Here is a 27,691-nt window from a genome sequence, read left to right as displayed (position 1 = left end):
TCAAAATGAACTGTTTATAATTTGGGTGAAGATTCTCTGAGTCAGGGGACGCACAGGATACACGCAAAAAATCAATTCATGTTGTGACGATACAAAGATGTGGCAGTTCCACATAAAATATCCTGATTCAGTAACATTTGAATGAACAGTTTGAATGAAATATATTTTATTCGCATTGCTCAAATTTTCTGTATATATATATATATATATATATATATAACTCTATTACGGTAGTTAAACGGACTTGCCATAATTGCAGCACTTAAGCGAACGTCGTCCCTTTGTCCGTATTATTATTTTTGAATACAGGCACGGAGCGTGTGAGAGCCATTGACGACTACGCAGAAAAGGAGTCAAAACAATCCTCTCGATGACAAACATAAAATTTTTGTCCGCTTAATTCGTCCACCTAATTCAGACCACTAAATGTTTTAGCCTATTTCGCCACTAAGACGGACCCCATTTATATGTCGCCCTGAATGTCTGCATAAATGATATTACTTTTAAAAATGGCTCTTCAGTGCATAACAAACACATATTCATTCGCGGTGAATGTAAATGATTGCAAATTGTTTATTTGAAATTTATAATTGTAAACGGGTATTTATGTTAGTACTACACATTTTAAAAAGTATGACCTCGCTTCAATTTCCAATGAATTCGAACACTTAACCAATATTTATCTCATAGAATAACGTTTTTTTTTTTAATTTTTATTCAAAAATTCTGAAATCATATCGGAAAACATTACACGAAGCAGATCTCAAATATCACCTAAAATCGACATATGACAGTAAAACAAAAATTCAAATTGCCAATCATTTTGAGAATCAGTATTCAAAACATATCTCAAATGCCCACATATCACTAAAATCGGCACATAAATAAAAAACAAAAATCCTGGATGCCAATCATTTTGAGAATCAGTAATCTCAATATATATCAAATGTCCACCTATCCGTTCACTTAAATCGACATATGATTGAAAAACGAAAATCTAAAATGCTAATGTTTTTGAGAATCAGTATTGAAAATATAACCTAAATGTCCACCTATCCGTTCACTTAAATCGACATATAATTGAAAACCGAAAATCCAAAATGCCAATAATTTTGAGAATCACTAATCAAAATATATCTTAAATGTCCACCTATGTGTGCACTTAAATCGACATATAATTGAAAAACGAAAATCCAAAATAGAATCACTACTCAAAATATATCTTAAATGTCCACCTATGTGTGCACTTAAATCGACATATAATTAAAAAACGAAAATCCCAAATGCCAATCATTTTGGGAATCCGAACACATATTATATTCTAAATGTCCATCTATCCGACAACTTAAATCGACATATAATTGAAAAACGAAAATCCAAAATGCCAATCATTTTGAGAATCAGTAATCAAAATATATCTTAAATGTCCACCTATCCGTTCACTTAAATCGACATATGATTGAAAAACGAAAATCTAAAATACTAATGATTTTGGGAATCAGTATTGAAAATATATCTTAAATGTCCACCTATCCGTTCACTTAAATCGACATATAATTGAAAAACGAAAATCAAGAATGCCAATAATTTTGAGAATCACTAATCAAAATATATCTTAAATGTCCACCTATCCGTTCACTTAAACCGACATATAATTGAAAAACGAAAATCCAAAATGCCAATAATTTTGAGAATCACTACTCAAAATATATCTTAAATATCCATCTATCCGTTCACTTATATCGACATATAATTGAAAAACGAAAATCCAAAATGCCAATAATTTTGAGAATCACTAATCAAAATATATCTTAAATGTCCATCCATCCGTTCACTTAAATCGACATATAATTGAAAAACGAAAATCCGAAATGCCAATAATTTTGAGAATCACTAATCAAAATATATCTTAAATGTCCACCTATCCGTCCACTTAAATCGACATATAATTGAAAAACGAAAATCCAAAATGCCAATAATTTTGAGAATCACTAATCGAAGTATATCTTAAATGTCCACCTATCCGTCCACTTAAATCGACAATTGATTGGAAAACGAAAATCCAAAATGCCAACAATTTTGAGAATCAGTAATCAAAATATATCTAAAATGTCCACCTATCCTTTCACTTAAATCGACATATGATTGAAAAACGAAAATCTAAAATGCTAATGATTTTGAGAATCAGTATTGAAAATATATCTTAAATGTCCACCTATCCGTCCACTTAAATCGACAAATGATTGAAAAACGAAAATCCAAAATGCCAATAATTTTGAGAATCACTAATCAAAATATATCTTAAATGTCCACCTATCCGTCCACTTAAATCGACATATAATTGGAAAACGAAAATCCAAAATGCCAATAATTTTGAGAATCAGTATTGAAAATATATCTTAAATGTCCACCTCTCCGTCCACTTAAATCGACAAATGATTGAAAAACGAAAATCCAAAATGCCAATAATTTTGAGAATCAGTATTGAAAATATCTCTTAAATGTCCACCTATCCGTCCACTTAAATCGACATATAATTGAAAAACGAAAATCCAAAATGCCAATAATTTTGAGAATCACTAATCAAAGTATATCTTAAATGTCCACCTAAATCGACAAATGATTGAAAAACGAAAATCTAAAATGCCAACAATTTTGAGAATCACTAATCAAAGTATATCATAAATGTCCACCTATCCGTCCACTTAAATCGACAAATGATTGAAAAACGAAAATCCAAAATGCCAATAATTTTGAGAATCACAAATCAAAATATATCTTAAATGTCCACCTATCCGTCCACTTAAATCGACATATAATTGAAAAACGAAAATCCAAAATGCCAATAATTTTGAGAATCAGTATTGAAAATATATCTTAAATGTCCACCTCTCCGTCCACCAAAAATCCAAAATGCCAATAATTTTAAGAATCAGTATTGAAAATATATCTTAAATGTCCACCTATCCGTTCACTTAAATCGACATATAATTGAAAAACGAAAATCCAAAATGCCAATAATTTTGAGAATCACTAATCAAAATATATCTTAAATGTCCATCTATCCGTTCACTTAAATCGACATATAATTGAAAAATGAAAATCCAAAATGCCAATAATTTTGAGAATCACTAATCAAAATATATCTTCAATGTCCACCTATCCGTCCACTTAAATCGACATATAATTGAAAAACGAAAATCCAAAATGGCAATAATTTTGAGAATCACTAATCAAAGTATATCTTAAATGTCCACCTATCCGTCCACTTAAATCGACAAATGATTGAAAAACGAAAATCCAAAATGCCAATAATTTTGAGAATCACTAATCAAAATATATCTTAAATGTCCACCTATCCGTCCACTTAAATCGACATATAATTGGAAAACGAAAATCCAAAATGCCAATAATTTTGAGAATCAGTATTGAAAATATATCTTAAATGTCCACCTCTCCGTCCACTTAAATCGACAAATGATTGAAAAACGAAAATCCAAAATGCCAATAATTTTGAGAATCAGTATTGAAAATATCTCTTAAATGTCCACCTATCCGTCCACTTAAATCGACATATAATTGAAAAACGAAAATCCAAAATGCCAATAATTTTGAGAATCACTAATCAAAGTATATCTTAAATGTCCACCTATCCGTTCACTTAAATGGACATGTAATTGAAAAACGAAAATCCAAAATGCCAATAATTTTGAGAATCAGTATTGAAAATATATCTTAAATGTCCACCACTCCGTCCACTTAAATCGACATATAATTGAAAAACGAAAATCCAAAATGCGAATTATTTTGGGAGTCAGTAATCAAAATATATCTCAAATGTCCACCTACTCGACATATAATTGAAAAACGAAAATCCAAAATGCCAATCATTTTGAAAATCCGAACACACATAGTATGTCATACTATATCTCAAATGTCCACCTATCCGACAACTTGAATTGACATATAATAAAAAACGAAATATGATATGGTAATTGAAAAATACGAAATATCAGAGCCATATTGAGAATTAGTACACATAAATTTCTCAAATGTTAACCTATCTTGCCACTTAAGTGTGCAAATGATAAAAAAACGGAATTCTGAAATTCTCTAATAATATTGAGAAATATTTCTTAAATGTTCACATATCTGACCACTTAATTCACTACCCAAATAATAAAAAAAATATGGAATGCCAAGCATTTTGAGAATCAGAATAAATACGTATACGGCCTTTTAAGTGTTACACGCAATTGAAAAATGAAATTTGGAACACCGCTCCCATTGAAAAACATTGCACAAAATATTTTCAAAATGTCCACCTATTTGACAACATGAGTGCGGCATAATTAAAAACGAAATTTTAAAATTAGATTGAGAAACGACACCAAAATATATCATAAATCACCCATCTGACCCCTATAATTGTGACATTGAGTTAATTCTGGGAGCATATTGATATTTAAAATGTCCAATTATTCGACTAAGTTTAGTGTAACCTATAACACAATGGACACAATGAATATGTAACGCTGACACATTCGCTGATAAAAGTATTAAATAAAAGAATCAGGTTCGGTACCGCGACCATTAATTAAAAAGAAACTGCAAGTCAACTTAATAGGCTCATTCGGTCAAAGCTTTTAAGCTGGCATCATACTTTCGTCTAAATTTATTTCGTTCGTTAAAGACTTTTGTGTGTGTTGCACAAACTTTTTCTTTTTCGCATAGACCTTCGAGAATATCATGATGCTTTTCTAGAAATTCTTTTATTATCTTCCGGCCTGCAGAAAAAGGAAGTATAATTTAACGTTTCGCATTCACTTTTCAGAGAGGACATTTAGATTTACTAGCCAGCTTGAAAAATTCAAATGCTTACTCCTAAAACCATGCTTTAACGCACAATTTTTTAAATAACCAGCTATTTTAACACCCTTCAACTTAAAAAATAGCTAGCAAATTTAAAATTAACCACTTAATTAGAAGCTTTATCCAAAAAAGGTTTGAAATCAAATGAAGATACCTGGTAAAGTGCCCTTGCACCCTGTAGATGAGGTGTCCTCGATATAGGATTTGAAAAAGGTCAAAAGACTGGACGTGGCAGAAGGCGACCATCTTGTATATCTTCTTACTAAAACAGATAATGGCAGTTCAATAATTATTTAGGTGTTGAAAAGTGTAACAAAAGCATTAACCTCGTTTTTTTCCTATAATTTCTTCATCACATAGGGACGTACCGGATGATGATTGAGTAGTATTTTGCAACTGCGTAGAAATTGAAGTTTCTAAAAAACAAGATTAATGTTAAATTAATTGAGGAGAAAATTTAACACTCTAATTGTTTGTGGAACAAAACGCAATATTCCTGCTTATACTAGCTCAAAATCATAACATTATGGTTATGGTAAAATACAGAAATACAAACCTCTTTCCCTGAATTCTTCTTCACCTTCTTCGAACGAAGAGATACTATGTTTTTCAGAAGGTGTTGGTGCAATATTATGAAGATTACCTGAAAAACATATCCAATAGTATATAAAACAACAGAATGTGAATAAGGGAAGCTAATTCGATTAAGTATGAAATCCACATATAGCAATTATAGTGAATCAAACACAAATTGCTAGGATAAGATTTTGCCTAACGAAATGATTGCTAGCCTCACCTTGGGGAAGTGAAAATCCATCTATATTAGCCAAGTATGATCCGACTTGTGTTATTTCTTGTACTGCCAGTGGACATTGATAAACGTTTTTGTTTATTTCTTTGGAGTGTCCCATGTGACGAAAAAAAGCATCCCTGAAATTTTCGGGTACATCGAGTTCGGCATACAAAGTTGCTGCTCTGTGCCGCATTTGTGTAGCTGTAATATTGGTTTTTATTCCCGCAGCAGTAGCGACATCCTTTGTACAGTGCCAGCCGCTGGCATGATCCATAGAATGGCGTGTACTGGGAAACAGGAATTCATTTTTATTGTTTATATCGCATAGCTGCCGTATCTCTGGATCTGAAAGCGCGTCTAATGCTTCGACACAGTCAGGCGGCACAAGTGCTGGGACTAGATGAGAAATGCCTTTCCCACCGTGATATATTACTTTAAAATTATCCATAAGAAACTTGTCCATCGGCGAAATTGCTTTTGAACGACGTTGCTTATCGATCCATTGTTCCCTTTTTGCCTCTTCCCAGTGCCTCACCAACAACCTACTTGGCTCGCCTCCTCGCCTAGCATTAAAAAGCGTTAAACGGGAGATAACCAAATTACGGACAACTATGAATTTTTCGGGGCCCCACAATGACAAATCATCACTGACTTCTCGCTGCATCGTTTCAAGGGTGTACTTTCGAATCTGTGTCACGTCGTTTTCAATAGGTAGCTCACTTGGCAATCTTAGTTTAGATTGTCTATTTTTTACAACCTGGTATTCGGCATCGCCAAAATTTCGTATCCATCTTAATTGTAAAACAGCTTCGAACTTTTCTATTTGTTCCGCTTTTTCGTCATCCAAATTCATGAGGTGGGTTCCTTTCATTACTTTGGCAGCCATTTTGAGTAAATTTCCAATATTGACCATTAACCCCGATTTTAATGCACCATCCTCGTGTGTTGCAATATTTTGTATGGCTTCTTCTAAAATCATAAAATACTCGCGTCGAAGCATATTCTCCGACGATACATTTACATTTTGTTTTGTTGCACACGATTTGAATTCGACAAAAAGGGATGCCAACAATCTCATATTCGCCATTACGGCCTTCCTCGATTCTGATTTCTTTTCAGTTTTCTTTCGGTGTTTCTGAAATTGGCTTCGGCCGACAGTCTTTATTAACTCATCCTGTCTACATAAATTTCCCTTTTCGTCATTTTGAAATCGTGTGAGCAAGTCAGCAAATGCTTCATCACCATGACAAACCATGGATTCGACGCACAAACCCGTCGCAGAAGCAGGACTACCAAATTTGCTTCGACACAACTGATGATGTCTGTGAAATGTTTTTCTTTGGAAGAAGCCGGAACAGTTGGTGCAAATTTTCATACTGCCACGGCCTTGGTGTCTTTCCGCTATTAACGGTTTACGGTCCTTTAACATTTGCATGTTATATTGGAAGATTCCCTTTTTTCTTATTATATCAAATTCTTGCTGCCTTTTTGCAAAGGGGAGCGAAAATATTTTGCATATTGTCGGCTCCTCTTTATGTATAGTGGACAAATGTCTTTTAAGTTTAACAATAAATTTCCCGCAGAATAAGCAAGGCCGTGGAATTCTCTTTTTTCTGTTTGTTTCCTTTTTGGATTGCATTTCTTTATTCAAAAGCTTTTTTGGCTTCGATTTACAACCGTTATCGTCTTTGTTATTTGTATGGTTTTCTTTAGAATCACTCAAATCGCTTATTGAAAGTGACTCTGAAGATGCTGGGACATAGTCTGTAGACTCATCTAGAATTTTAATAAAAATACATGCATTAGTCACAAAATATCATCATTGTGTTTTGGTCTAGTCAAATAAATTTGATGTGATTCAATTAATTCCCACCATTAAAATAACAGGATAAAGTAAATGGGGTGGTCCATTATCACTAAAACGTACATCAAAGTTCTGTATAATCATTTTTTTAATTTTATGCCTAAAAGTTTCAATGCTACCATGACAGTGAAGCACAGTTTTAGAAATTCTAGACAAGTATGCGCAGATACCAGCGCTATTCTATATTGGGGACATATATTGTCATAATTTGGTTTAGTACCATGTATCGATATTTATTTGCTACTGAGTTAATAACAATAAACAAGCATAAAAACACATTTAGTTACCTCCTGTCACAGCAACCGCGGAGTCACTTTCAGCATTTCCGTCTGCTAAGTTTTGAAGGGTCGGCCATCTCGCGGGAGAATCACCTAAATGAGAACACATATACAGCCTAGAGCAGGGGTACACAACTCAAATGAGGACACGTGCCACATTTTTCAAAATACGTGCCACGCACAATCGTTATTACTGTGAATTACCTCCCGTAGAACACACATCAAACAAATTTCAATATTATAACATAATAACGAATATTTATTTATTGAAACAATTTAATGTCCTAAAAAACTACTAATTTAGATATAAACGTGATATTTTATTGTATATCATAAATGATTTTTTTTACAAAACCGTTCGCGTGCCACGTTTGAGCGTATGGCGTGCCAACGTTGGCATGCGTGCCCCATGTTGTTCACTCCAGGCCTAGAGAATAGCCGGATAATTATGATAAAATAAAACGGTGATACGCGCCAGATCACAAATAATCCGAATAAAAAAATATCGTAATAAGAGCCGTTCTATTATATACTTCAAAGAAAAAATATATTTTTACTGAACTTTACAAACCTATACTATGTGGCATCAACCCATCGGATGTGATATCTCCTACTTCTCGAGGAAAAAATAAATCGATTGCATTTTCAAATTCTTCGTTTGTATTGTTATCTGCATTTAGGAATTCTGGTAAATTACACACTCTTGCAAATGAAATCCGAAATCTTGAAATAGTTTTATTACCAACCTGATTGATTTTGATATAAAATATTGTTTATTCCGGTGTCGCTGTTTTCTGTGAATGTTACAAGATTAACCAAGTTACTAAAACACCAGATATAAATATTACATTCAAGAATATTATAGCTTTATTCTGCGTTACTGTTGTTTGCACTGTTCGAAAATCTTTCTGTACATTACATATTCATTTGCTAAGCCAAATTTATGAAATATTTTCACTGTCAGTTCTATGACTATGTACATTTTGGAAACTTAATACTAAAACTCGAACCAGTTGAACCTTGGATTTTTTTCCTCAGTGACACTTATTCTCTGTTTACAAAATTCACAATTATATGCTTATATACTTATAATTTCATCTTAATATACTAGCACAGAAACCTGTATTAGGCGGTGCCAACAAATCTCCAAATTCTTCAGTCAAAAATAAATCTATTTCCCCGACACCGACATTGTTAATATCTTCTGTACTTTCTGCATCTTCTGCAGAACCTTGTAAATGACAATGATTTGCTTCGTAACTAAAACCTGATTAGACATGCCAAATAATTTGTATCTCAAATCTGCGAAATCATAATTCTCTTTAAAAGCTAATGCTGCTAATATCTATAAGCGCAATAAAAACTCTACAAATAATGCTCGGAAGGGCATAAATATAAAAACTTTCTGTATATATATTATATGTTGTTTTCACTCTTCTCTGTTTACGATTGCACTGTAGTTTGTACTAGGCTACTGTAATCTAGTTTTTTATATAGATCAGCATCTTTGTTTAAAACAAACCCATTAAACGTTGAATCAGGTTTTACGTAACGTAAAAAGTTCACTTACTCTGGCCGATAGACCACTTTATTTTACGCCAAGGTGCGTTTGGGTAATTGTAGTCGTATCGGATTTCGTCTCCTACGTTGATGTCTCGACGAGCAAATAAGCAAAGGTGAGGGACATCTTCCACTACTATTTTCTTCATTGTTGCGTTCGGATTGTTCCAATCATCATTTGCATATTTGCATATACAGTCAGTTTCTTGGGCATCAATGCTAAATTAATCACGGGTTAAGCAAGTCACCATCTTGTGAATATAATGCTGAATTTCAGTTTGGGTGATTCAGTAAGAACTCAGAATGCATGTTTTGAATAACTAACAAAGAGCGTATTTAGTGAATTATACTTGGATTTTCATAGACGGAGTCTAAACAGGTATATATATATTCATGAGGCACTAATAACTTTTCCATTGCCCTCCAAATACAACCGTTTAAAGGTTGAAAGATATACATAGATGATATAATATTAAAATAATCTAATAGAACAAAGTTTACCCAAATCTCATAAAAATGATTGGCAATTTATTAAAAATTTGATAGCAGATTGTATTAAACAGGAGCTCTTACCAGAATATTTTGGATGAGTGTTGAAAAAAATAAGTGAAAATGCTCTCTGTCGCTAGACCGTCATCTTCATCTAGTCTTTTGCCTTTATACTCTAACAAAAAGTCGCCCTGACAGAATGATTTTTCAGCGAAAAGACCTTTGCCTATAATACGATAAAAGAAGATTTTACATTGAGATGTTGTTGCTCATTAATATTTTATAACTTTTTGATAATTTTCGAATTTAACAGCCCTCGTGAAAACATGATGATTATTGCAAACGAAATCCCTAGATCATCGTGACCACGATATAAAGTTGTTCCTAAACATATCATAAACATTTATTACATATGCCACATAGGTTTGCAGATGTTATTATTTGAGGGAAACGTCACAGCATTAATGACATCAACGACTCATAATTGATATTTTTCAGTTAACTCAATTTTTCCTATTTACATACCAATTTCAGAATCCACCAGTTTTACAGAAAAATCGGATGTGGACAAATTTTTCAAACAACTTTCCTTTGCAACATCGATGGGTTTTCTCCCTCGCTTGCTTTGCAGTCGAAGCATTATTTTGATGGTCAGAATTGTGACCAGTAAAAACATAACAGGATCAACAGTCTATATTTTGCTAATCTGGATTGAATGAAAAATCTCAACAGCATAAATATAGTGACCTAATCTGACAATAACCAGCAACCTTCCTCATAATGAGGTTCAGAATCTCTGCGGTGTAAGATACTTCCAAAATATTATTGCAAGCTTGATATGACTCGACCTTCTGTCAACTCACTGGCTAATTGATAACACGTAGCAGAAAAGACTCGAATCACTTCTATAACAACACAACAGATTATTGTAAGCTAAATGGTTGCATTCATTCACGTATAAAGTTACTAATTCCCTCTTTGCATCCACCCCACGTGCGAAAGAAAACCTGCAAGCGTGTTTAGTCTCCGATAGTTTTCCTATTACGTCACTAAGCCCGCTTTGAAAAGGAGTTGTAAATGAGGGTCCTTTTCAGTTTATCACCCTTTAAATGCGAAATACAGCCTGCACGACCTTCATATTTTGCTTGTTTATCGTCTCAAAATTATCAAACCCACACTCAAAAAATCGTAAAAACATATACCTGAAAATCAAAAGATTTTTGCATAAACAAAATGTCCACTTAATGTATGAAAATTATACCCGTCGAATATAAACTAGCAGATCTACCGTCCGCTCAAAATTCGCGAAATATGCAGATACATTAAAAATATTGGAGGAACACAATATTTTTAATACTATTTTTTTAAAGAAAGAGAGCTTTCAGCAACAAAAACTCAAAAAATTTAGTTACGGAAGGTGTAATAATTAAGTGGACAGGAAAATGTCGACTCAATTTTTCCGTCTACATAACTGTCGCTATTTTAGCATGGTATGTCTACTTAACTACCGTATTAGATATATATATATATATATATATATATATATATATATATATACTGATTCAATATATATATATACCGAGAGAAGAGTCGATGAGACGGCCTAGTCATATGGCGAACCACGGCCTCTCATCCGGTTAAGGGTTATGTATTGTATGGAAATAGTTTACCAGCCCTTTCAAAAGCATGGACTTCATGGAGGAAGCCGTAATCAACAAGTAGTTACGTGACCCATCGAAGAGTCCATCAATACTCTCGCACATAATTGGGACAAGTTCCAGGTAATCAGATGTATTCTTACGTCTAGCACAGCGCGCCAACCGCCCATTCTGAGCATTTGGGCGGTTTCAAAAAATTTCTCGCCGGCTTTTAGTTTTGTGCTCTGGTATTTTTATTTCACCCGCTTTCTGGTCAACCAATTTATAATAATAACAACATAGCAATGCTCAAATATATAATCAAGAAGACTCAAACGAAGTTACACTGGTAACTGACCACCACACAGTAACGAGACCGACCCATTTTGCATAAGTTTCAATTTATATGACGTCATCGCACACAGAACAAACGAATCCCATAGAGACCACTAAAACTTTGAAATAAATAAAAGCAGTGGCGGCGCATTAATAGGGCCAACCGGGGCAATGCCCCGGTTGTTTTTTCGGTATAATAAAAAATATTTGAAAAATACCTCAATATCGGTTGCACAGACTGTCTACACCATAGGTTCTCAAAGTGCTCCGTACGGAGCCCCAGGGCTCCGCAAGAGAAACCCAGGGGCTCCGCGAGCTATTCGATTACTTTTTAAAATACTGACTAATTTCGTAACTGTTCAAAGAAGCAATAACAGCTTTGATAATATATGACAACAGTATAGCCTCGAAATATGGCAAAGAGGCGGAATTAAAAAAATGACATTATTTATAAGCAGGAGCGCAGCAAGGATTCTTAAGAGGGAGGTGGTTCAAAATTGGAATCGGAAATTTCCGCGCAACATTTTTTGCGATTGAAAAAACGGATAACGAGATTTCTGTTGCGTAAAATATTCAATCCATGTCCATGTCCACATATTCAATCGTTACTCACGTTTGATTCGAGATTACTATTAGGATTACTAAAATGAAAGCATACTATTCTAAAATAACATAAAATACGTGATAAACTGCCAACTATAAATAAATTGGAGTCGTATTTTTGCGATCTTGGAATTTGTCAAACTTGATTCGTTCTTTCGCACTTAAGATTATTTTTAAGCAAGATATCGCCGTTTAAAAAATCGCAATGTCTGGGCAAAATACGGACAATTGAAATTTATTTTATTGCATTCGGCTCCGTTGGTAGTTTCAGAATGAAAAAGGGTACATCGCGGATCGCGCGCACAATTGATTGCGTGCGGCTCCGTCGGTAGTTTCAAAATGGGGAAAAAAGGTACATCGCGCGCACAATTGACTGTGTTTCGATTTCGCAGTTACTACTACGATGAAAACCTAACATAACACCAAATTTTGTGATTTACAATGTCTATAAAAGCGTTTTCAATCTGAGGCGAGTCTGCTGAAACCAAACGTGTGATCTTCCATTTTAAGTTTTAGTTTTAATATTATAGAATGCCGCTTTTCAATCAAGAAATGTGAGTTGCGGATTTACCTCTTTATTAATTATTATTTTTAGCTTTTCATCGTCGATGACTATAATATGGTAACATATTTTTCACATTCAACTGATGATTCCCCACGAGAACAAAAAAGCAATTAACGTCGTCATTGTGTAACAATACATGTATATGCCGATCGACCCCTAATTTATTAGTATGTTTGTCAAGTGTCAAATTTACAGCTTTAGTATATATATATAATTTATGCTTAAAATTTAGTTTTATTTATGACTTGCATCAACCCTATTAAAAAAGGTTCAGCATTTAAATTGGGTAAAGTACTTTTAACTTGCTCAGGAATATTAATCTGAAAGTAACAATTTTAACATTTATTTTGGGGCTCCGTGAATAATAGTCAACCTTTTCAAGGGCTCCGCAACACCAAAAGTTTGAGAACCCCTGGTCTACACTAACATATTCTCCCGACATGGTTCATTTTTCGCTCGCATAGCCTTTGCCGAACGTCGACGGGGCGACGCCGATTTTGCCCCGGTTGCTCATTGTATATCGTATTCTCTCTTTTATCTTCCACTCGCCGCGTTTGTCTCGTTTGTTTTCTGTTTCTTTTACTAAATCATCGGGGCCTTTCTTACAACAACGTGTTGACATATTCACGCATTCCTCCTCGTTCGTTGGTTGCTTGAAGAGTTGATAGTTTCCTCGCCTTCGTTTTTGTCGCTTGTTTCGCTATTTGAATCAGTTAGAGACCTTTAGTCCATTTGCTTTCGATTTTCCACATTCCTTTTGAGCTCCTCACTTCTTTCCGGCTTCGCATTTCTTAGCCTTAGACCTCATAATGAATAAGGTTGATGCACTACTTCGCACTCCGTTTTCACAGCTGCCGCTGGAACAAAAATTAGAGGTACAACGTCTTGGGCCTTATCAACCAAAAAAATGTTCACTGGAACGATCCCATGACGGAGGAAAGCGTCGGCGTACATTCTGCGCATAAACTTGGTATAAAAAACACGAATGGTTGTGTTACAGCGAGGACAAAAATGCACTTTTTTGTTTTTATTGCCTACTTTTTGCTACCGCCCGTGACTCACGTTGGTGTAAATTTGGTTTTAGAGATCTTAAACATCTTTCCGAGCGTGCCAGGGATCATCAATCTTCTATGGAGCAACTGGACAATGCAGTAAAATACCGAACATTCGGAAATGTTAATATTGCAGCACAGTTGGGTGAAGGACGCGCGGTTTCTATTCGTCGGCACAACCAAAACGTCGAGAAAAACCGCCATGTTCTCGGTCGATTGATAGATGTTTTGAAGTTCATTGGTTGTCACGAGCTGTCCCCCCGTGGGCACGATGAACGGGCTGGCTCTTCTAATAGAGGGGTATTTTTGGATATGGTGGAATACACCGCATCCCTAGATACAGTATTGAGAGATCATCTTGATGCCGCAACTGTTTCGAAAGGGACATCTAAGGATATCCAAAATGATTTGCTCGACTCAATGTATAAAATTTATTTACAACATTTGGCTCTGGAAATTGAGAATTGCCAGTTCCTTTCGATTCAGTCTGACGAGACAACTGACATCACGTGCGTTTCCCAACTGGCTGTGATTTTTCGGTTTGTGAAAGATGGTAAACATACCGAGAGATTTCACAGCTTTGTACCAATCGTTGATCGCACGGCTTGCGGGATATCGCCTGTACTGAAAGAAGTGTTACAGCCTTACAACACGAAGTCAAAATTGATAGCTCAAACTTATGACGGCGCGGCTGTCATGAGTGGGTCGAAACATGGTGTTCAAGTTCATATAAAAGAAGATTTTCCTCATGCGCATTTTTTACATTGTTATGCACACCAATTTAACCTCGTTATTAAAAATATGTGTCTTGATACCCCTCTCGACCGTATATTTTTTGCAAATGTTTCGGGGTTTTTTTCCGTTTCGCCGAAGCGCTCTGAGCGAACATTCGGCACGCTGAAGCGTATTAAAACGTATCTCAGATACACAATGAAGCAAGATAGATTAAATTCCTTGGCTGTTTTATCCATTCACAGAGACGTTATTTCTGGGATGCATGACTTTAATCAGCGCGTTATTGAGCATTTTGCTTCCAAGAAACCGCGGCGTGTTGCATATATGTTCAAGCAGTAGAAGTCTAGCAGCATATATATCTATGAGTGAGCGACGCATGTCCTTATCTTTGCATAACTTTCCTTTCTTCATAGTAACGTTTTATACCTTATTTTAGGTTTTGTCTGCTTTCCCGAAGTTTCTGTTAATATGTCATTGTATTTATCTGGGTAAATATTGCCTTTCCTTTTGAAAGAGGTTTCAAAATAAACTATGTCTATATTTATTAATCCCTTGACTTGGACCGGTTTTAAAGACACTTTCTTATCGTTAAAAATTGTCGCTTTTGCCGATTGGTTGTTACCGATGGAATGGTTTTTATACTCATAAAATGATGGGAGAACTTACAGCACTCATCCTGTCCCCGTATATGGGGGTGACTTGGTCCCGCAGTAGCTTGCCCCGGTTGTCAAAATGACTACGCGCCGCCACTGAATAAAAGTAATAGCTTCCTAGTAATGATAACAACAATCTGTAACCACTGAATATTGCAATCAATTGGTTCTGTGGTTGAAGAGAAAAGCCATTTTTTCACAACAACAGAGAAGAATACCGTCAACAATAACACATTTAATCACTGAAGCAATCCATAGGCTCACTTCGATCCCAATAAGTCTCTATCTCAGGTGAATCCCAACTTTGTTTTTCCACAAAAAAAAAAACATGAAACACAATATTTTTGAATTCTACAAACTATATTTGATATTCATATTATAAACAAAAGCAATTTTCATTATAGAAATCCAACATTGCGGAAATAAATATTCATCCTAAATACTAGATAGCGGATGAGAAGGTCTGTCTGAACTTTTAAAGAAAAGTAATGGATGCTTATCTTTCGTGGGGATTAATTCTTCTGAGCCGTAATTGCATATTTGAAAATGAATCACAAAACAAAATTACCAGATTAGTGATTCCCAAAGTGGGCACTATTGATCCGATAGGGGGGGCGGGGAGTGCATTCTCGAAACTTGGTAGGAAGGATTCGCATTACTATCAAAATATTACTATTTTGTCGACAATAAATGATGTGATTTATGATGATTGGTCTACTTGTTTAATTGGGTTTATTTATATTAAATTTGTTATAATAAATTTGAGTGCAGTAGAAAAACGCCGAAACATAAAATTTTGAGAATCACTGCTCTAGATCAGGGTTGCGCAACCTTTAATACGGAAGGGCCAATACAAATACCTGTGTGAAACTGCGAGTCGTACCTTTATTTAACATAGACTTTCTAGTAGTTGCAGGCAAAAAAACTTTGGTTATTGATCTTATGACATGCGTTGTTCGCTTCGCACAAGCTAGCTGTTAGGGCATTGTAACATCATAGGCACAGAGAATAGATTGGACTCAGGTATAGGTTTTCAACGCAAATGGATTGGACTCACTCGCATGTACCAGATTAAACTAATTTAAAAACTCCTTTCGCGGGTCGCATAATTATTTCCTGTGAGCCACATTTGGCCCGCTGGCCGCAGGTTGCACACCCCTGCTCTAGATGACCATCGCGTCAGGGCTAATTAAAGTCGTTCATATTCGAACATACCATCAACATATAACTTCATATTAAATTCAGTCACATATTACTATACAAAAAGTTAAGTGTCTTGTTATTAAAACTCTTAGCAAGTTAAATCCAACATAAATCAAGAATGGAGAATTCCAGAGACAAGATCAAAGCATGGAAACATAGGCTTATATACATAATTATGAATGGAAATTTCCATATCGAGCAAAAAATAAAAGAAAATAGACAGTTGCATTAAAAGATTACAGTTTGAAAGTGAGAAATAAAAAACTTTTAACAAAATTACACAAAAACTCAGCAGTTGAGTACACAAACAAGATTAAAACTGAAAACAGTCCAAAGCAGAGCTTAGTATATAATATACATAAATTGATATTAGGGGTGCACCCTTGAGGGGGATGAGGGTCAGACGCCCACCTTTTTCGAAATGTAAAGCATTTTTCTGTATTGTACATAGTATACTTTTCATGGCTTGAAACACTTTTTAAAAGCCCTGAGACTCCTGAAAACCCACATCTTCCAGCCTCTGGTGGACCACCCAATAGCTATTACATTCTATCTTGGCAATTAGAAATTTACGAACCTCCCCCCACCCCCTTCAAAATTCAACATCAATATTCAGCATGGATGGTAAAGAATCATTCTAAATAATATTATAGATGCTTGATCACTGGAATATTACAAATTTTATAATAAGAGCATTTCACTTTAAAAATAGAAACCATGGATTTGAATGAAAGTAATAACAAGCGTTTTTCTGCATTTTTCAGCTAATAAAAAAATATCAACAAAAAAATGCAAGGAACATGATAACTTTAAATACATAAAATACAGTTTCAATGGTTCTCTCAGTAGCCGGCTTCGAAAATTCATCAGAAACGTCTAAAAATTTCACATAATTCAAATTCTATGATAAAGACACTTTTTGCAAAATCATGACTGATTTGTTTTTACGGTCAGAGTCAGATTCACATTATTAACTCACTCCGACCTTCTCACAATGAGTGTAACTGAGTAGGTTTTTTGATGACCTTCTCACAATGAGTGTGACTGAGTAGGTTTTCTGAGTCTTTCTAATCACAGCAGCGTGTAGGCATGTGTAGAAAAATTTGGCATTAAATATATTTAGTTTCAACATACATTTCGAAAAACATCTCATACAGACATACCCAGGTCGATGGAAAATTTTAAAGAGATTGACCTAATAAAACAGGTTCAAAAAATAGGTTCACAATATTATGTCAATATTTACTAATACACAGTGTATTAGGGATGTCGCTGCCTTAATAACTTGCTATTCTAAATTTTTTCTATGTCAATAATTCAAGAATACTATGACATGAGCTAAAAAATATTTGAGCAAAATCATGCCAGATATAACATAAAGCAAAACGAAGTAATCCTGATCTTCTATAATTTTAAAAAGGAACCAATCAAATTAATTTCAATTTTTTTTTTTAATTAAAATCATTGGGTATGTTACAATACTAGCAATTTACGATATTTCCAGAGTAGGTAGATATCATCTTCTATACATTGTCATATGACTTGGAAAAATAAAACCAAGATTTAATGGTAATTATATCTTATTGATTTCTGGCAAAAGGTTTTTTCAAATGCTTGAGCGTGATTGATGATGACCGACTACCTGTAAAGTTAAAGTGTGCCTAGTTTTTTAGGCAGTTTGTATTGAAGACAATTTGGATTGAATATGGGCATTCACTAATTAGGTGCTCCCGAAGTACGTGCACCAAGATGTCACACAACCTGAACATAGTATTGTACCAGGTTAGGGTTCAGGTTGTGCGCCATCTTGGTGCACATACTTCCGGAGTACCACTAAATATACATTTACATCGGGTAATAATAAATGTAATAAATTTTATCATATCAAATTCAATGCTAGTATTGTTATATATTTATCTCACCAAGATTAGTCAGAATCTGAATCACTGGTATCAGATTCCGAAATTTCCATTTTTGTTCCATCACCCGCCAACATAGATGTGACCATATAATCCTTAACTTCCTTTTGTTGTGAAACGAACGAGTGTATCTCTTTGATAGTTCTTCCAGATCTTAAAACCTCCTGAGAAATTTAGGAAAAGGTAGTAGGTTTGTGAAAAAAGATATTTGTATAAGGCTGGTTGGTAATTCTAATTTGCAACTGATTTCTAAAATCTAATATTCCAAGAAAATTTTCTAAAAAAATTAAATCAGGATTTCATTCAAAAATGGCGAATTTTACATTAAAAACAGTAATTTTTGATATAAGTTTCTCAAAAAACACCTTTTTCGTATAGTGACGGAATTGAATACTTTTTGAACCAAGTTATCTGGACATCCCGAGTCCTGATTTATCCAAGTGACATTACAATGAAGTATTCAAATGGCAAATGATATGATAGTCTAGATTGGTGATCAAGTTTAGGGTATAAATGCAATAATTCCAATTATTATTAAGCTATGTAATATTTACTTCAAATAAGGTTCTACATCCTACAACTCAAGCAGACACTATGACAATACAATTATAAAGATTGAGAAGACACAATCCTTCTGTTTGAAAACGGCTACCTATTTTACTTTTATGTTTGGGAAGGAATTTTAATATTCATTCTATTTATGTATTGTTGATATTTAATTCATAATACCGCTAGACTTGCTGTAGACATTCCTTTCTTCAATATCTCAATCAGTTGTCCTTCAGCAACACCATCAGAATATAACAAGTCATCAATGGAGAGAGGTCCACCAACTCCTCCTAAAAAATGAAATGATATATCAGAATTACTTGATAATAATTATTCGAGTTAATAAGATATAATTCATTTTTGAGTATAAAATGGATAGCTAACTCATATCATATAGCAAAGCTGTTGAAATAGGTCAGTCACTAAAATTTTTTTACAAAAGGCCAGATAAATACGAAGATTGCTGCTGCACGCTAGATCAGCAGCACATCCAGTGGGGTTTTTGAAAAACCTGAAAAGTTGCTAATAATGTGTTTTCTCAGGGCTGATTTCATTATAATTGTTGATTGTTTTCGACAGCGTGAAATGATATTTAGTCTGCCATCAACTTTTCATCCGTACCACAAAAATTCTCCCTCTACAATACAGCTTGCGCCATAGGTACATCGATAATTAGTTCCTCACAAATTTTGCATCCAGTAAAAAAGCATGTTATTACGTGAATATTAGTAATGGAGTTGAAGATAATTAAGTGAGTGAATTTGCAACCCAAATTTTTGATTGTCAATCGAGAAGCAAGAAGATAAAAAAAATTGTGTTACAAGTCAACCCATTTTACCCTTTTTTGCCTTTTGTGTCGACTGAATGTCTTTTCAATGTTCCTAAATGTACCCCTATAACATTAAGTGAACAACAAACAACTGTGGTATTTGAATTTTCATAACGACAAAAAAATGTTGAAAATCGCACTGCGCATTACTCATTTAAAATTTAAATCGATATCATACACACTTAAATAAAAATTGAAAGAAATATATAGTATACAGCACACGGGTCATAATTTGACGACCTCTGTTCCAGAAGAACGTGGTTGTTAGAAAAAAAATGCAACTAAACAGTGATTACATAAACCACCTAGCAAAGAAAAATGTTCAATGAGTTCAGTGATCTTCTTGGACATTATCACATTCAATTTTGTTTAAACAATGACGCCACTTTTATGTATAGTAAGAATGTATGTCAAATCAGTAACACAAATGATTAAAAATGGAATGATATCATTTCCAAAACCATTGCCATGCCAAGATGAATCATTACAATTAGTTCTCTAAATGCTATCAATATATATCAGCATACAAAGTTCAGCAATATACAAAATTAAAATAAACTAATGGTAGTTGATCATTCGAATAACTCAGTTAACATAACCAGCACTATAGATCTGCTATGCAAGATAATAATTTAATGAATATAGCATCTGAAAACTTACAAACTTTATTGGATAAAAACTCTCATATGTATGCCCAATTGATCTCAGATACAAATAATGATCCTCATCAAATTTATTTTTTCAATACGTTTGACCCTCAGTGTACTAACAATGTCCAAAACACAGATTCCAGTTTTCGAAAATTTTAAAAAAAATGTGGAGCTCACCTCTTTTGGCCCACCTCAGTTTTTAGAAGGAATTTAAAATTACTAATTCTTTTAAAAATCAACTTAAAAAATGACTATCATCAGCCATGCCAGATACGTTTAAAACGTGGTATAACAAATGAATTAAACACTGTTTATTACCAACGACGAGCCATGCTAATTTTCAAGTGCATACATTGCCTAATTAGGTTGTAGATCATCATACTATAACGTTCTGTCTGAGCCCGGTGGCAACATCTGCCAATATCCTAATTAATGCGATTTTATACTCACATCAGAGACATGAAATAGTAGTGACTCAAGTCAGGGGAACCCTTGAATTATGCGTGACAAAGAAAGTATAACCAAAATAAACTACAAGTACCAAGTATTACCACAAACATCTTGCATATCATCTTACCTTCTCCAATCGTAGTATTTTGGTTGTTGTAAGTTGCTTGTCCGCCAATGTTAGCTTGTGCGAAATTCCCTCCACTAATTGCATAGTCTGACCTATGAGACCCAGCATGGTAATCTGGAGAATAAGAAAATATTTCATCAAAAAATGTTGGAAATTATAAAAAAATTTAAAGATGAATTGCAACACTATTTTGCTTATTTTCGAATAGCTATCTAAACAGGTATACATTGATAAGTCAGGAGATAATATTTTTGAAAGGATCAGAATCTGTCCAGTTTCAACCCGGGTTGAAGTGGTAGCCATGGTATATCAAAGATATGTAACTTGCAATGCCAACATAGATAAGTTAAAAAAAAAATTCGCTAGGAAATCGTACCCAGTATACCAGTATTTTTTTTTTATCTCACAGATGGGTAAATAAATACAAAAACAATGTATTTGATGTCTTATACAATATTATACTAAATTAATTTAAAGGAATCACAATATTACGTTCTGTCTTGTTGTTGAAGACTGTTTTTCCTTGGTTACCAATAGCAACTTGTCCAATGGTGCTTCCAGTGATGTTGAACTGATTTCTGACTCCACCCATAGGCGGATTGATCACTGGGGCCCGAGGGGGTTTTACACGAGGTTGTTGCACATACACATGACTATCTACTGAACTTGAAGTTGTTTCTTTTACCATATCTGAATATCATATAAGGATTGAGAATTGAATAAGAAATAGTACTAAATGTTAGAGAGTTTGCTTGCCATTCTACATATGATAACCTTGAGTGGGTTCTGAAAATTGTGTCCTCACCTACCCTAATGCTCAAATACATGGTGCTCACTGCTCAGCTATTTGAATTGTTACAGAGGCGGGAAGTTATTTGCAATTGTGATATAAAGTATTGAATTGCCAGATAACGGATTTCATAGGCTAACGATACTAAGCTTAGTCATTGGGCGCTCCAGAAGTATGCGTACCAATATGGAGGTAACTAATTTTGATCACCTACTTTCATCATGTTGGGTAAAGGGACTGAAATCTATGGTCAGGGGTTATATTCACCTGGCTTACAAAGACCGTCCCAAACTCGTAATAGAACTAAAAAAAGGAAATTTGGAATAAAATTATGGCCTAACCCTAACCTGGTGCATACACTACACGAGTACCACGAATTTAAATATCAGAACATTGGTGTAAACAAACTTTCAAGTTGTTCTGTTCTGTGAAAATCACTCACTTGCTCTGCCTGCTATTCCACCAACAGGTACACCAGGCCCAACACGAGGATTTGGGGAAGCATAATTTGGTTTTTCTGCCTTTTCAACCTGCACGACACCTTTTCCTATTTTAACATGCCCACCATCACCAACAAGAGTGCCAGCATGTAAGTTATTCATATTGTATTGCTTTGTTACTGTTTGTCCACTGCGGTTTTGAGTAATAGTCGTTACTCCATTTTGTCCTATTGTCACCGTCTTCCCATCTATTGTAAATTAAGGTATTGATGAACAAGTTGATAGATTGATACAAATTAACTAATGAATAGGATGAAATTTTTGAAATATATATAGGAGAGAAAAGATGATAAAACTGCTGAATCATGTAGTCGAGTCACTGCCATCACCGAGATATCAGTTTGAGTTTTGACATGAAAATAGCACAATAAAATGGAAGCTTGGTTAGAGGCGACAGCTATTATGCTACAAACTTTGACGAAGATTAATTATAGCATATTACAGAGGATTTTACATGATGGATGATTATATAACATCAAAATTTTCATTTTTTTTTCTCTGAAGAACTGAAATTTTATGAAATAATCTTCACATTGGATGTTTGATTCACGTTATTGACTTAAAAGAAAATGCTGACAGTTTGAACTCTCATCTGCTGGTGAAAAGTCACAATAAATGTATAAGCACTTGCATAAAAAATGCATTGAAATTGTTCCTATAGAATTTCTATTCATTGTATTTAAGAAATTGCTTACTGATACATTGAAACAAATACAGCATTAGCATTTCAATGCATCTATTTTTATGTATACTTTTTCCATGATACTTTCTATGATATGCCAGAAAACCTTTGTTTGCAACTAGTTTGATTTTATACTTTTAGTTTTCTTGGGAGTTCAGAATTGGAGTCAGAGTCAAAGTTTTTTTCAACCTGGAATCGGGACCTGAAATTTTTGTTAATCTGGAGTCAGTTTCGAGAAGGCTTCACAGTTCCGGTACAAATACAACAATTAAAATATTTCCAAATTGATATTAATTTTAAAAATAGTCCAGCTTTTTTGTTCCCTGATATTCTATTTAAATAAAATATTTAAAGAAAATGGCAAACCACCAATTTTTCCATCATTTCCAAAAAAAAAAAAAAGATTCAAATATTAAAATTGTTAGCTCACTTTTAAGAACATGGGTGTGAGACATCTTGATTAATTTCTATCTTGTTCAACTTCCCAAAAAGCGTTCTGAAAGTCCAATCCACTTTCTTTTTAAAAATGCCACAATGGCAACACCAAAAATGATAAAACAGTATTATCTAAAATTGTCTGTTTAAAAAAAATAATACCGAATAAAGGGAAAATTGCTTACAAGAGATAAATAGAAAATCTGAATCCAAATTCTGTATAACAAAACAGTGCTTTCAGTAACTGTACCAAACGTGAGTTCTCTTCTCAGAAATTTTATTGTGGTTTCGGATACAATGCATGACATGAGACTCTGAATTAATTCAAGCCAGGGTTGTTTGGGGGACAGCTAGACCAGTGGTTCTCAACCTTTTTTCTTCAGTGGCCCACTTTTATTGCACAAAAAATTCTGTGGCCGATCAACTTTCTCTTGCAAGGGAGAAAAACTACAAGAAAAACACTGTTTAATTATTTTGCAGATACTGTTAATTTTGAGGCAAATAAACATACAAACAAGTTATTAGAAAATCTGTTATGAGGAAAATTTTCAAGCAAGACCCTTTGCGGTGAAACTTTGTAGTTTGTACGAATGGTAACATATTCTGACAAATGCGTCACAGACACAAATTCGGAGTCTATAAAAACGCATGAATAATATACCTAGTTCAGTACGGCACAGTTCTGCGATTCTCCAAAGCGCAATCTGTAAACATCATGATTGGATTCCTTGAAAAAACAGGTATGAGCTTTACTGGAAAAAAAAAATTTACGGTACCATTCAAGAATTTTCGGCAAAAAATCGCAATTTTTGTTATGTGAGGCCGACAAACGTTGCGCTTAATTTAGAATTGTTATCGAGTCAAGCATGCCGCATACGAGTGCATCTGCCGTCGTGCCAGACACCCTCGTTTCAGAGACAAATAGAGTGTTTGCTTTATTAAACCAAATGCTGAAATGCCAGGACATCTTGCAATCGAAGACACATTTTGGGTCTCCTGAAGTACGCACCCTCAAGTACTTATAGCCAAATGCTTGCCAATTAAACATACGATCGCCCGAAATTGGCGCATTCGATAAAGAACTGACTGACGTTATCGATCTCTCTCCTATTGGAATCGTTGTGACGAGAAACAAGAGAAATACCTATTTGATTGCGGGTGCTCGTTTGCGCCTCTTGGATGGCAGTTCATATAGTTTGAAGGGCTCTATTACATCACTGTGAAGTCGTAATGATGTAATGTTTGGATGGTGTAGTCCGGTGGGGGTTAGGATTGATACGTGAAAAAATTGTCATGCACGCCCACTAGATTACGAAACTACATGAGACCCCAAAATTACTGTATTCCCCACAAAACCGAGAAATTCATTGATGGGCGTCTTAATGTTGATTTGACTTCATTATGTAGGTATTTTACAAAAAAATTAAAGTTCATCCGATTTAAATAAAAACTGCACCAGTGGATAGATCTAAGTGAAAATAAGAAAACAATACCAAGTTTGCGAAAAACGGTCAAGAATTAACGGAGATATCGGTATTTAAGTACCGCCCGACTAGACTGGATTCCATGGCAGATGCACGCCCGAGGGCGCTAGCGCTCCACAAAAATGCACGCGAGCGAATTCAATTTTGCAAGCCGAAAATTTGCAATTGCTCACCAATGTAAATCGGTTTAAATAGTTTTTAAATCAATAATCTAGTAATATAAAGATGCCAAAAAATTATAACTTTACAATTGTCGACTAATACTTGCTTGCAAGATTTGGCCTGATCGAAAAATGCGAAGCAAAAATCACCATATCGTGTTGAATGATAGGAATCCCGTGAGAATAATCGCCTCCTCACCGACGCTGGCCAGTTATGGCTCTGATTCAGCGTATTTTTAATACAATAATTTTACACGGATGTACTGAACAGTACCGGTATCTAAAGTCGCACAAACACTCTCAAAATTAGTGACAAAATATAGAAATGATGTTTGGGGGTCAAAGGTAAAACGTCCATTTTTGCTATGATTCAACTTATTTTTCATCCAATACTGGTAATTTTACGCGTATGTATTGAGAGGTATCTTAGGTCGAAATCAGTTTAGCGGGCGCAGTTGTTTTGCACGCCGTGAACTATAATTGCACGCCAGAAATTCTTATTTGCACGCGGGAATTTCTGATTGCACGCCCGATTTCTCCTTCGAAAAGGCCATGAAATCCAGACTGGCCGCCCGATAGGCCAATTTTTTCCATAAGGATTGTATTGCGCCTACTCAAAAACTGTGACCGCGAGAATGTCAGACGGATAAACAACAGAATGTATCTCGGCTATTTTTGAAGGTAATCGAAAAAAAAAATTAGGAACGAAAAGTTATTGTGAATAGAAGAACCTAATGCAAAAAAGTTTACAAATTCTTTTTAACGATATTAGCTGCTTTCCAATTAATTATGTACGAGAAAGTCTCTGAACTTTACATAACCTCTGGTCGGCAACGTCTTTCCCCCTACGCAAGTCCCCGCCTACGCGGCAATTAACTGATTTAGCGTTTTTCATATCCGACCTTAATGAACGATTAATTATCATTTAATATTCCTTAACTCTTAAGATATTTACCGCGCTTAGTGAAACGCTAAACGAGAGAAATCGCTGCGAGGGAAAATGTCGGCATTCAATCGATAACCGATGCGCGTTGACAGACGCGTGCTAAGATCATACTTCCCGTGCCTTGAATTAATTTGTACCGTTTCGTAAGCGTATGTAAATTGACTTTTTTAATAAGAACTTTAATGAATATGAAAAAAGAATATCAATCCTTAATCTTTCGATGTGCGTCACATTTAAGAAAAATTGGGATTATTTTAGGATTTTATTCTGGCAACGATCATTGAGGCCGTCGGAAGATCGTCGCAAATCAACCCTGGAGTTGTGCATATTAGTTTGACAGTGCCTCGTTGCGGGTAATAATTAACAAGGTTCTGATCCAACAAACTTCATAAAAATTGGTAAGTATCAAGTTAGGAATGACATACATGCGTCCATATTTATTTTATTGGTGTCCATAGACCATATTATTAATTTGCAGTACGTATAACTTTAGCGTAATTTTTAAAAGCCCCGAATGTTTGGAAATTTATGCGCTAATGAAAAAATTCAAATACCGAAACATAGTTATTATGTCAAAACCGAACCGAAGTTATGTCAAAATTTCATGGAATTCCAAACAACAGCAGGCAGTCCGTAGTCGTTTTTATGAGCGGTATTCTGACACGGCGTAAGGATACTTATCAGACGTGGTGCGTACATTTTTTGGCGCGAAAAAGCGCGCTTTGTAACATTCCTACATTATGGTTACTCAAATGTCCATAATTCTAATTTTATTTAGATTTCATTGACCATTATTTTCGTGAATGCGATAGTTTGAAATAATCCTGACAGATATCTATGGTTCTACTTTTCACATCATTATTTTTATGACTGAATCATAATGGGGGGTGAGGACTTACATATGCAAAAATTATTCTGCTACACCCAGTAGACTGATAGAAGTCTTGCTGTATTAAAGTACACTAGATTCTAGACCCCTGATCTGCCACCGACAGCATTTACTGCCAAAATTAATATAACACATAACATCTTTTTCAAATTAACTTCAAATGACAGAATACCGGTAATCAACTTCCTCACCAAATACCGGTACATAATCCTGTAATCACGCAGACACCTCGAAAATATGGTGAGACAAATCAGGAAGTTTCTGATCTGACAATGATATTTCCTCGACCCTTGACCCTAGGAAAATTCTTCGAGCATTGTTGGTTGTTACGGAAATAAACATGGAAATCGATGCTTGAGGAAATATTCATTGTTGCCCTGGTTGTGATTTTAGAATTTTCATATAGAGAATAAGATCTCAATATTACCGTACTGTTATAGCGACACGCGTCCGACTACCAGTCAAGTCGGAAAGACGATGGAGTTACGGACGGAAGAGCAATTAAAACAACAGTTTCGAAGCAAAAATGCCACCTGACAAAAATAATAGATTCTCACCCGAGCATCGACTTTCTTGTTTGAATTCAAACAATCTGAAATAAATAAATAGTAAGTAACATTTGAAATACTGTATAATATGC

The 27,691-nt window shown here is 34.7% G+C and overlaps 2 protein-coding genes and 1 long non-coding RNA gene across 6 annotated transcripts; all 3 read right to left on the bottom strand.

Moving 5' to 3' along the window:
- Positions 1-253: 253 nt before the first annotated feature.
- Positions 254-11,306, bottom strand: LOC120330366 (uncharacterized). Of its 2 annotated transcripts, XM_078118812.1 has the most exons (11): positions 10,382-11,306; positions 9,941-10,082; positions 9,378-9,586; positions 8,554-8,601; positions 8,379-8,477; positions 7,817-7,900; positions 5,669-7,441; positions 5,429-5,515; positions 5,199-5,288; positions 5,027-5,134; positions 254-4,787 (listed from the first exon to the last, which is right to left on the bottom strand). In XM_078118812.1, the coding sequence occupies exons 1-11, from the start codon at positions 10,530-10,532 to the stop codon at positions 4,630-4,632; spliced, it is 2,949 nt and encodes a 982-aa protein (XP_077974938.1). In that variant the 5' UTR covers positions 10,533-11,306; the 3' UTR covers positions 254-4,629. The 2 variants fall into 2 exon arrangements, with proteins under 2 accessions (XP_077974938.1, XP_039253218.1); XM_039397284.2 differs by lacking the exon at positions 8,554-8,601 and having other exon boundaries at positions 10,382-11,305.
- A 4,472-nt stretch (positions 11,307-15,778) lies between these two features.
- LOC120329665 (uncharacterized) lies at positions 15,779-23,713 on the bottom strand. Of its 3 annotated transcripts, none has more exons than XM_039396387.2 (7): positions 23,567-23,713; positions 22,397-22,642; positions 21,657-21,854; positions 21,165-21,278; positions 19,289-19,398; positions 18,563-18,723; positions 15,779-17,516 (listed from the first exon to the last, which is right to left on the bottom strand). In XM_039396387.2, exons 1-6 carry the CDS (start codon positions 23,589-23,591, stop codon positions 18,568-18,570), a joined length of 849 nt encoding a protein of 282 aa, XP_039252321.1. In that variant the 5' UTR covers positions 23,592-23,713; the 3' UTR covers positions 15,779-17,516; positions 18,563-18,567. The 3 variants fall into 3 exon arrangements, with proteins under 3 accessions (XP_039252321.1, XP_077974422.1, XP_039252322.1); XM_078118296.1 differs by lacking the exon at positions 15,779-17,516 and adding an exon at positions 17,552-17,707; XM_039396388.2 differs by lacking the exon at positions 15,779-17,516 and adding an exon at positions 17,743-18,282.
- An 8-nt stretch (positions 23,714-23,721) lies between these two features.
- LOC144430377 (uncharacterized) lies at positions 23,722-27,256 on the bottom strand. Its single transcript, XR_013479501.1, has 3 exons — positions 27,062-27,256; positions 24,233-24,323; positions 23,722-24,018 (listed from the first exon to the last, which is right to left on the bottom strand). It is a non-coding gene; the product is annotated as an uncharacterized LOC144430377 (long non-coding RNA).
- Positions 27,257-27,691: the final 435 nt, after the last annotated feature.

The sequence above is a fragment of the Styela clava genome, chromosome 12 (genome assembly GCF_964204865.1).
Source record: "Styela clava chromosome 12, kaStyClav1.hap1.2, whole genome shotgun sequence".
Classification (NCBI taxonomy): Eukaryota; Metazoa; Chordata; class Ascidiacea; order Stolidobranchia; family Styelidae; genus Styela; species Styela clava.
The sequence above is the reverse complement of the archived record's forward strand: the minus strand, read 5'-3'. Positions and strand labels throughout refer to the sequence as shown.

Coding starts and splice junctions, on each gene's coding strand:
- LOC120330366 (XM_078118812.1), bottom strand. CDS start 10,532: ATGTTTTTACTGGTCACAATTCTGACCATCAAAATAATGCTTCGACTG. Junction 8,478..8,553: donor TTTATATCAAAATCAATCAG/GTTGGTAATAAA, acceptor TCCTAAATGCAG/ATAACAATACAAACGAAGAA. Junction 4,788..5,026: donor GTGCAAGGGCACTTTACCAG/GTATCTTCATTT, acceptor CTTTTTCTGCAG/GCCGGAAGATAATAAAAGAA.
- LOC120329665 (XM_039396387.2), bottom strand. CDS start 23,591: ATGTCTCACACCCATGTTCTTAAAA. Junction 21,279..21,656: donor CTTCAACAACAAGACAGAAC/GTAATATTGTGA, acceptor CTTATTCTCCAG/ATTACCATGCTGGGTCTCAT. Junction 18,724..19,288: donor TGTCTACAGCAAGTCTAGCG/GTATTATGAATT, acceptor TAAATTTCTCAG/GAGGTTTTAAGATCTGGAAG.